Genomic DNA, 9,703 nt, shown 5'->3' with positions numbered 1-9,703 from the left:
ACCTGGCGTGGCCAGGGCCACCAGGGCAGGTGCCACTGTGGGTTATCCCCATGTCACTGTCAGCGGTTCCAATGTCACCATGGCAGGTGCAAATGTCCCTATTGGCAAGTGCCAGTGCCACCACAGCCAGTGCCACCAGTGCCACTGTGACCAGTGCCAGTGCCCCCACAGCCAGTGCCACCACAGCCAGTGCCACCGTGAGCAGTGCCAGTGCCACCACAGCCAGTGCCACCAGTGCCACCGTGACCAGTGCCAGTGCCACCACAGCCAGTGCCAGTGCCACCGTGGTCTGTGCCACCACAGCCAGTGCCAGTGCCACCGTGGGCCCTCCCCATGGCACTGTGGCCACCAGGACTGGTGCCAATGCCCAGTGCCACAATGACAAGTGCCAGTGTCACCATGGCCATAACCTGTGCCACCATGGCCATCACCTGTGCTACCGTGGGCTATCCCAATGTCACTGTGCCCAGTGCCACCATGGCCACTGTGCCCAGTGCCAGCACCACAGGGTGCCCAGCACCCCCTTGAGCTCCGTGTGGCCCCGGCCGTGCCCCGCTCGTGGCCGCTGCAATCATTTAATTGCATTTATTTAAAAACAAATCCTCCCCTGGGCTTGTGGCGGGGGGGAGAGAGGCCCGTGGAGGAAAATGAAGAGGAATTTAATTAAGGGCAGTGCCGGGAATGTCTCTCCCACAATAAAGATAAGGAGGATCAATTGCTGCTTCCCGGGATCAAAGCCGAGGCTGGAGGGGAAGCGGGGCTGGCTGCGAGGGGAGGGGGAGGCAGCGAGGGGAGGGCGTACAAGGGAAAGCGGCGGAGAGACAGAGAGATAAGATTAGAGAGATCATTGATCGCGGGGCTCCCCGAGGGCTGGAGGGACCCGCGGGACCACGGCGGCTGCCAAAATCCCGCCCTGTGAATCCCTGAGAGGAGCTAAAACACCTAAAGTTCCCCACTCCTCCTCAGGAACGCGAATACCGGAGTTAAGGTGCTGGCATTGGAGACACCAGGATAAAAATGAGAGATCCTGGGATATCCTGAGCTGGAAGAACCCACCGGGATCACTGGTCCAGCTCTCAGCCATGCTCAGAACAATCCCAAAATCCCACCCTGTGTATCTCTGAGAGGAGCTAAAATACCCAAATTTCCCCACTCCTCCCCAGGAACGCGAATATCGGAGTTAAGGTGCTGGCATTGGAGACACCAGGATAAAAAATGGGAGATCCTGGGATCACTGATCCAGCTCTCAGCCCTGCACAGAACAATCCCAAAAATCCCACCCTGCGTTTTCCAAACATTCCTGGAGCTCTGGGAGGTTTGGAACAGCGACCGTTCCCTGGGGAGCCTCTCAGTGCGGGAGGAACCTCTCCCTAAAATCCAGCCTATCCCTCCCTGGCCCAGCTCCAGCCCTTCCCTGGCTCCTGCCACTGTCACAACGAGCAGAGATCGCGTCCGTGCCCACCTGAGCGCCCTGCCCTGCGCATCCCGCCCCTCCCCGAGCCCCGGGAATGCCCGCTGGCATCGCACTTCCATGGGAATAACGCCCCGCTCCCTTCCCAAGCGCTTCCCACGCGTGCAAAGCAGGCACGGGAGGCTGCCGGGGCTGGCACACCCAGATGCTGTCCCGGTGCCAGGCTGCCAGCCCGCTCCTCCCCGCCGGAGCCGGCCCAACCGCTTCCCCCGGCTGCTTCTTGCAGGAGCAGCTCGGGCCCGAGCCCAGCCCGGCAATTCCCAGCGGGATCCAAACCCGCTCCTGCCTCGGCAGCGCTGTCCCAGCCCGGCTGGGATCCGGGAAAAGCCATTCCCCGTTTTCCAGCCGCGCTCCCGAGGCTGCTCCGGTGCCCGGAGAGGCTTCCCCGCATGGTCGGGACACCCGGGCGGGTTTGGCTGGGCACCAGCGTCCCGAATTCGGGATCCGCCAGGCCCGGCCCTTTCCAAAAACCTGTCTGGCTGCTGCTTTGCATTCCCAGGCTGCCGGATCCGCTGGGAAAATCGGGAAAATCGGCCTCGCCCGCAGCTGCCGGCGGTGCCGCGCTCCCTCCCCGTGCGGGACGCGGGGTGAGCGCTGCCACGGGCGCGGAGCTTCCCCGGGGAGGCAGAAACGGAGCTGGGAGAGGCTGCTGGAGCCTCCTGCTCGCCCCGGGCGGGCTGGCAGCAGCCCCGTGCCCACCCCCGGGTGGCGGGGTTGGGGGTCCCTGGGGCACGGAGCCGTGGCGGGGGTGACAGGAGGTGACCCGAGTCACCCCAGATGCTGCCCCAGGGTGAGAACTCGGGGATTTTACAAGCCCGGAGTGTCCCGGGAGCGGCAGAAGGGTCGGGATGAGGGGCTGTGCTCAGGAGTTGAACCCCGTGGTCCTTGTGGATCCTTCCAGCTCAGGATATTCCATGATTTTACCTTCTGTGGTTCCCATCAGCTCATGACAGGCACGATCCTGCAAGGCACGGGAACAACAGGAGACGTCCTGATGGTCCCACAGCCACAGATTTTGCTCCAGCAGCGCTGGATCTGATCCCTTCTGTCCCATTCCACATCCCAGAGTTTGTGGCATGGGATGGACAGAGCTGTCCTGCTTGGAGAAATCTTCCAGCAGAGACCCAGCACCCCAAAAAAAACCATCACCGAGGCTCCAGGAGGGCACAGGAGCTTCAGAGCGGCCCCCAGTGGGGTCTGGGGTCGCATTTTTAGCTCAGGTGTGACCCAGCCATTCCCTGTGCTCCAGAAAAAAAAATGGGATCAAAGTTTCCGGGAGCCGCTTTCTTCCCCCTTTTTTTTTGAGGGGGGCAGCTCCAGGCTGCCATTGGAGACGGGAGAACTTTCATGTGGGGATTTCTCTCCTTCAGATCTTCAAAGAAATCCAGCAATCAAACAGGAGGTTGTGGAGGCACTTTTAAAAGAAAAAATACAAAAAAAAAACTACAAAAGAAAAACAAAACAAAACAAAAAAACTACAAAAAAAACCTGCAGAAAAAAAAACCAAAAAAAAACCCAAAAAAAAAAACCACTTTGAAAGAATCAGAGGCAAAGGAACACCTCGACTTTGTTGTGTTAATTGTTCCGGCGCTCAAAGTTCTGACAAAATGCCTCAGAAATATCCCTGGCTCGGCGCCCACGATGTGTCAGACACACAAAAAAGGGAAAACCGACAACGGGAGATTCCGACAGGAAGGAACAATCCCAAGGTTCCAAAGAAGGACAGAGGGGAGGTGACACCCAAATTCCAGAGCTCCAGGGGCATCCCTGAGCTGCTCTCATTAAGAGCCAGCAGTTAATTGGACTTGCCTGGGCCCCTCATCCATCCCATTCCCGGTGGGATCCAGCCCCATCCCCGCATTCCCGGCACCGGAGGTGGCTTTGGCCGCTGGCTGTCCCCGGGGTCACCCCCGTGTCCCCCCGAGCCTGCTCCTCCCACAGCGCTCCCCATCCCAAATGGTGATCCCAAATGATGATCCCAAATGATGATCCCAAATGGTGATCCCAAATAATGATCCCAAATAATGAACCAAATGGTGATCCCAAATGCTGATCCCAAATGATGACCCCGATCCGGGCTCGGTGGATCCGGGATTCCCGGCACAGCCCGGGCAGGAGCCGGGGGTGACTCAGGGTCCCCAGGCTCTGTCGGGAAACCCTCCCGGGACCTGCTGGGGGTGGTGCTGGGGCTGCTCCGACCCCAAAATTCCTTTTTCCCCCTTTTTCAGGGCGCTGCTGCTGCTCCGGGGGGATCCAAGGCTGGGGTGACCCAGAGAGGCACAGACAACACCCACCCCAGCATTCCCATTAAAAACCTTTGGGAATACCCAATTCCCGAGGCTGAAAGTCCCTACACCTGTCCTTTGGTGACGGTTGCGGTCCCAAATCCCGGGATGCAGCAGTGGGAAGCACCAATTTCCCCCAGGAGCAGCAGGAGAAGGGTCCAGGCCGTTTAATCCCTTGGGATAACGACCAGGGAAGCTCGGATCAGTGGATATAAACCCACAGGTGCTCCGAGCCCTCGGGCATCCCCTTATCCTCCAGGACAATTCATCTCCCGGTGTTTTTCCCGGTTTTCCTGTCCCCACACCCTGCCGGGCAGCAACCGCAGCTCGGGGCTGAAGTCACCCCCAAAAAATGACATTTTCTCAGCAAAAGGCGGCTGAGGTCATTTCCAGCCGGGCAGGGCTGCGGGAATTGCCAATCCCCGGGATGAAAGGGCCGCAGGGATAAAAGCGAATAATGGTGGGGGGCTGAGAGGGGGGCTCAGAGGCAGCGGAAATCATCCTGGGATGAAAGGAGCGTTTCCAGGCGCTGGCGAGGGAATTCCGGGAGCGCTGGGATGGGGGGTGGGCACCGAACCGCTCCCAGCGACACCGGGGTGTCCTCGGGCTCCGGCTGCCTCATCCAAGGGCATTCCCCACCCTTCCCATGGCCCCGGAGAAGTCGGGAAGGGACTCGGAGCAGATGTCACAGCTCAGGGTTGGGCTGAGCTGACCGCGACACCGGGACAAGCTCCTCACACCCAGCGGGGCCACCCAGAGCTCCGGAGCGGCCACCCAGGTCCCCAGCGGCGTCTGGGGCGGCATTTTGGGCTCAGGTGTGACCCTTGTGCTCCCACAAGGAATTGTGTCACCGCAAATTCCCATTAAAATATCTTCGGCAATGCCGTGCCTGAGGGTTTCTCCAGCCGTCCTTTGGAGGTCGAAGAGCTGCCAGGGCTCCAAACCAGAGTGTGGGGAATTTTCCTGCAGATCCCGGATAAAACAGGGCCACGGCATCCCAAGATGCAAACCCAAGAAGGAGCCTCTGCTCCGTGCCCGGCTCCTCCCAATCCCATCCCATGGATCCCGTCCTATCCCAGCCCGGCAGCACCGGGACTTTGCCCAGGCTCAGCCGGGCGCCCTCGGAGCGGCTTTAAGCGCTCCAGAGTTTCCCAAAGGCTCGGGAAACACGCGGGGAATGCGCGGAGGGGGGGCCGGGCGCGGTGACCCCCCCCTGCCACCGGCCGGTGGGACAAGGGGTGGCATTCCGGGCATGGCCCTGCCGCCCTGTCCCCGCTGCGCCGACACGGAACGGCTCCGCTTAACCCCGCTGGAAACCGGGAATGGTCACCGAGCAAACACTTGGATTTCCGAGCCAGAAGGGCAAAGGGTGGAGAGGCGGCTCCTGCCACCAAAACCCGGGGAAATCCCCCAAATTCAGGTTCAGGGATGTGAGAGGGGTTTGGGAGCCAGGCTGGGACAGGGGGGTCGCTGGTGGTAGGGAGAGGAGAAGGAATCCTGATCCCCCACTGTCCTGCTTTCCCTAAATTTTGGGCTGTTTGTCCAGCAGCTGCTCAGCCTTAAAATCCCGATTTCCCACTCGAGCCCCCACACCAGGGATGTGAGAGGGGTTTGGGAGCGGGGCTGGGACAGGGGTGCTGCCCGCAGTGGGGAGGGGAGAAGGGGCTCCTCATCACAACTTCCCCTAAATTTTGGGCTGTGTTTGTCCAGCCTTAAAATCCCGATTTCCCACCCGAGCCCCACATCAAGGATGAGCCCCAGTTCAGCACCACAGAGCGCTGGGGAGGCACCAGTTAAACCCAGTTTGAGGAGGGGCTGAGCACACTGAGCTGTTCCACCCTGCAGGACACGGCTGAGCTCGCCCACCCTCACCTGGGCTGAGCCACGGCCCCATCCCAACAGGAAAAACACAGGGACAAGGACAGGGACATCAGCCCGGCCCAGGCACCTCCCTCACCCCCAGCAATCAAGGTGACAACTCGGCTTTACCGTTTGCTTTTAATTTAATGTTTTTCTCCAGCCCGTGCTGTGGGAAGGAGGGAGAACACAACACCCCCCTGGCAGCGAGCACACGCGGCAATAGTGCAAGGGAGCCGTGTGACACAAGGACAGCTCCCCAAAAACACCCCTGGAGGCTCTGTGGAGCCAACACACCCCGTGCTGCTGCCCCCCAGCCTGGACAAAGGCAATAATAAATAAACACTCGGTGCCTCACCAAAGGCACCTTTTTTTTTTTGTTTGTTTGTTTTCTACGTTACAATGAGAGATGTCGGCATCACAGCATTTCCTTTTGGCCACATCCAGTTTCTCAGCGCTCAGGAGAGGGCAGAGCCGTGGCCTGGGCACCCCCAGCACCTCCCAAAGCCCAGAGCCCACGGGCAGCACCTTTGAGCCCTCGCCAGCACCCTGCTACATCTGCAGATTGTTTGAGGTATATCACCCGCCCCCTCCGTTACCTTGTGCAGCCAAAAAACAGTGCAAAGAAAACAAAAATCCCCCCCAAAACCCTTTGCTTTCACCCCCGTGATGAGATGAGCCTGTTCGAGAGGGGAGGACGGCAGCGAGGAGCCCTCGGGACCCCCCAGCCCCTCCTCGGGAGTCACTCTGGGGGTTTTAAATGTCCATTAAAGGTCCATTAAATGTCCTGGCCCTGGGGCATCCCCCGGCCGCTGCCCCGCCCCGAGGCTGCCAAATAAATCCGTGGGATGTGGATCAGCAGCACCGGCAGCCCGGGGGAGGGAGGAAGGGAGGCTCAGCCCCCTCCCCAAAACGCAGCAGCCCGAGGGAGGGGAGGTGGGCTCAGCTCAGCTTCACCCCCACGGCCAGAGCGCTCCGGTAGAGCTCGGTGCCGCCGTCACCGCCCGCCAGGGACGCGCTGCTCTCCGCCAAGGGGCTGCGGCAGTGGGTGACGGTCCAGCGGCGCACCCGCCGCCCTTCCTCCCGCTCCTCCTCCTCCTCCAGCCGCAGGAGGCTCTCGGCGGACACGCAGCCCCGCATGGCCCCGGTGCCGGGGGGCCCGCGGGCGGGCAGGTCCAGCTGCTCGAAGGACTCTGTGGACAGGATGCTGTCCTCGCTGACGGCGCTGGCCGGCCGGCCGCGGGGGCCCTGGGGCAGGGACACCTCGCTGAAGCCCCCGAAGCCCCTCCCGGGGGGGGTCCCCGGCTCGGCGCTCCCCGAGGAGAATTTGCCGTTGTGTTTGAGGATTCCTTTCCTGCGGGCGGGGAGGCCCTGGCAGGGAGGGGAGGGCGGCTCGGCGAACACGCTCCCGTCCAGGTCCAAACTCCCCGCGTCCAGCACGTCCCCGGACTCGGAGCATTCCAGGGACGAGTAATACCCCGATTCCCTGGCCGAGGGCTTCTTCAGGATTCCCTTCTTGGGCACGGCCGCGGGCGCAGCTCCCGCTGTTCCCGAGGGCAGGATCCTGGAGAAGCCCGCGGGGACCCCCTCCTCATCCTCCCCCTGCGGCGGGCAGGGGCTGGGCACCTTCTGCTCGCAGGAGCTCCTCTTCTTCAGGATGCCCTTGGGCCGCTTGAGGATGGACTTGGAGGGGTTCTCGGGGCCCGCGGGCACCTCCTGCAGCGCGTGCGAGACGTCGTTCTCCTTCTTGGACTTCTTGAGGGAGCGCTGCCGCTCCAGGGCCACGCCGGGGATGTGCTGCTTCAGGAAGCAGCGCACCTTGGAGCCGTTCTCCAGCAGGGGCCGGGAGGAGCGGCGCAGCCACTCGGCCACCGTGGCCAGCGGCGATTCGCTCTCCCGCAGCAGCTCCTGCTCGCCCAGCGGCATTTTGTAGCCCCAGTTGACCCACCAGTGCGTGGCGATGTCCTCGATGGTGGCCCGGCGCTCGGGGTTCACCATCAGCATCCAGCGGATCAGCCCGCAGGCGTCTGCGGAAGGGACGGGTCAGGCACGGGAGGGGACGCGGGGAGGGGGACACGGGGGGGACACGGGGCTGTCCCTACCTGAGAGCTTCGTGGGCTCCCGGTAGTCCCCGCTCGTGATCTGCTTGACCAGAGTCTTGTAGTCGTGGCCGTCGAAGGGCATCGTGCCGTGGACCAGGATGTAGAGGAGGACACCCAGGGACCAGCTGTCCACCTGTGAAAGGGACACAGGAGCCTGCAGGGGACAGCAGGACCCCACCCCACCAGGATGGCAGGGAAGGGACAGAGCGTGGGGCAGGACCCCAGCACTGCCAACAGCCCCGCAGTGCCCGGGCTCAGGGGTTCTGTCACCCCAAAATAGGCTGGGAAATGCCCAGAGCGGTTCCCACAGCCCGGAGGGAGGCACAACCCACCTCGGGGCCCTTGTAGGGCCGCCCGTTGATGATCTCGGGGGATGCGTACAGGGGGCTGCCGCAGTAGGTCTGCAGGAGCTTGTCCTGCTGGAAAACGTTGGACAGCCCGAAATCTGCAATCTGGGGGGGCAAACACAGCTGTCATCCAGCAGCAAAGTCCCCTTTCCCAAAATCCCGTTTCCCAAGGGTGAAAGCTCCCCTGGAGCTCTCCAGGGATGAACCTGGTCCAAACCAGGGCTGCCCTTGGTTCTGAGTCCCCTCAGGGGTCACCACCAGCCTGGTTTTCGACCCCCGAGGTCGCTCCTCCTGCTCTCTGCCTCCCAAAATCCTCATGCCAGGCACGGCAGCAGCTCCCCGGCGGCGGGAGCGGAGTGGAAAGGTGAGGTCGGAAGGATTTCCAGGCTTTCCTCCAGCTCATTCCCAGTCACCCCAGGCTGCAGCGGTCCCTGTCAGCTCCGCCTGCCACGGGTGCTCATTATCCTCATTACAGCCGTCACCTCGCTCCCAGCAGGAGCTTCCGTGGCTGCCCCCGAGCTCCCCATTGCAAAATGATCCCCGGCGGAGATAAACCCATCCTCGGGGGATCCCTGGCTCAGGCCAGGCCGTGCCCTGGTGGAAAGCATTGCTCAGGGCCTGTGGGGGAGCTGGGGTTTCCTGGCTGGCACACACAGGAACCAGGAAAAGAGCCCTTCTCGTCGGGCCAGCCTTGATCTGGGCGCTCAGACTTTGCCCCCTTATCAGCAGGCTGCTATCAGTTATGGCTCTACCAGATCTGCCAGATGCTGCCAGCTTTTCCTGGGCAAACAGCGTTCCAGGTGCTGCTGGAGCTCTGGGAAGCCCTGAGGGGACTGAGGTGTCACCCCCTGTCCCTCCAGGCTGGGCAGCTCCCCCGGGTGACACCCCGGGCCGTGCCAGCCCCTCACCTTGATGTTCCCGTTGGCATCCAGCAGGATGTTCTCCAGCTTCAGGTCCCGGTGGACGATCCCGTTCTGCGGGAAGAGCCGGGGTGAATTCGTGGAGGTTTAGAGGGAGGGGAAGAGCCCGGCGCTCCCGGAGGTCACTGCCGGGCACGGGCGCAGCAGAGGAGCCGCACGGGTGTGGCCCCGGGGATGGGTGGCCCTGCCCGGGTGGCACCGGCTCGGCAGCGGGAGCAGGGAGGTGCCCACAGCAGGTGCCACCCTGGGCTCTTCCATTGTCCCCAGGCATGGCAGCTCGTGGTGCCAGCCCCGGCAGGGCACGGCTCCTGCTCGGCCAGGGCGTGCCGTGCCCAGCTCAGAGAGCCCCGGGTCTGGTGTGGGGTCAGGAGCTGCTCTGCCACCCCCTAATCCCAGCGAGGGCTGCGGCACAGCCTGGGGGCCTCCTGCAGGGAGACCCCCGGGCTGCAGGGAGACCCTCGGGCTGCAGGGTCCTGCCAGGGAGACCCTCGGGCTGCAGGGAGACCCTCGGGCTGCAGGGTCCTGCAGGGGAGACCCTCGGGCTGCAGGGTCCTGCCAGGGAATCATCCCAGAGCCCCGGGGAAGGTCCTGCAGGACATCCCAGAGCCCCGGGGAAGGTCCTGCAGGACATCCCAGACCCTGGGGAGGGTCCTGCAGGACATCCCAGAGCCCCGGGGAGGGTCCTGAAGGACATCCCACAGCCCCGGGGAGGGTCCTGCAG

General features: G+C 62.7%; 1 protein-coding gene and 1 long non-coding RNA gene across 2 annotated transcripts in view; one reads left to right on the top strand and one right to left on the bottom strand.

Moving 5' to 3' along the window:
- The first annotated feature begins 4,882 nt into the window (after nucleotides 1-4,882).
- LOC107214724 lies at nucleotides 4,883-5,988 on the top strand. The gene is made up of 2 exons (XR_001525002.2): nucleotides 4,883-5,176; nucleotides 5,777-5,988. It is a non-coding gene; the product is annotated as an uncharacterized LOC107214724 (long non-coding RNA).
- NUAK2 (NUAK family kinase 2) overlaps nucleotides 5,954-9,703 on the bottom strand; it is a 15,774-nt gene continuing 12,024 nt past the window's right edge. Inside the window, exons 4-7 of the mRNA XM_015650367.2 lie at nucleotides 8,971-9,036; nucleotides 8,048-8,167; nucleotides 7,716-7,848; nucleotides 5,954-7,640 (exon numbers count right to left, since the gene is read on the bottom strand). Of these exons, the coding sequence (XP_015505853.1) occupies nucleotides 6,556-7,640; nucleotides 7,716-7,848; nucleotides 8,048-8,167; nucleotides 8,971-9,036 (1,404 nt within the window). The 3' untranslated portion in view covers nucleotides 5,954-6,555. The remainder of the gene's footprint in view (nucleotides 7,641-7,715; nucleotides 7,849-8,047; nucleotides 8,168-8,970; nucleotides 9,037-9,703) is intronic.

The sequence above is a fragment of the Parus major genome, chromosome 26 (genome assembly GCF_001522545.3).
Source record: "Parus major isolate Abel chromosome 26, Parus_major1.1, whole genome shotgun sequence".
NCBI lineage: Eukaryota > Metazoa > Chordata > Aves > Passeriformes > Paridae > Parus > Parus major.
Note: the sequence above shows the minus strand (reverse complement) of the source record. Positions and strands in the feature narration are given on the sequence as shown.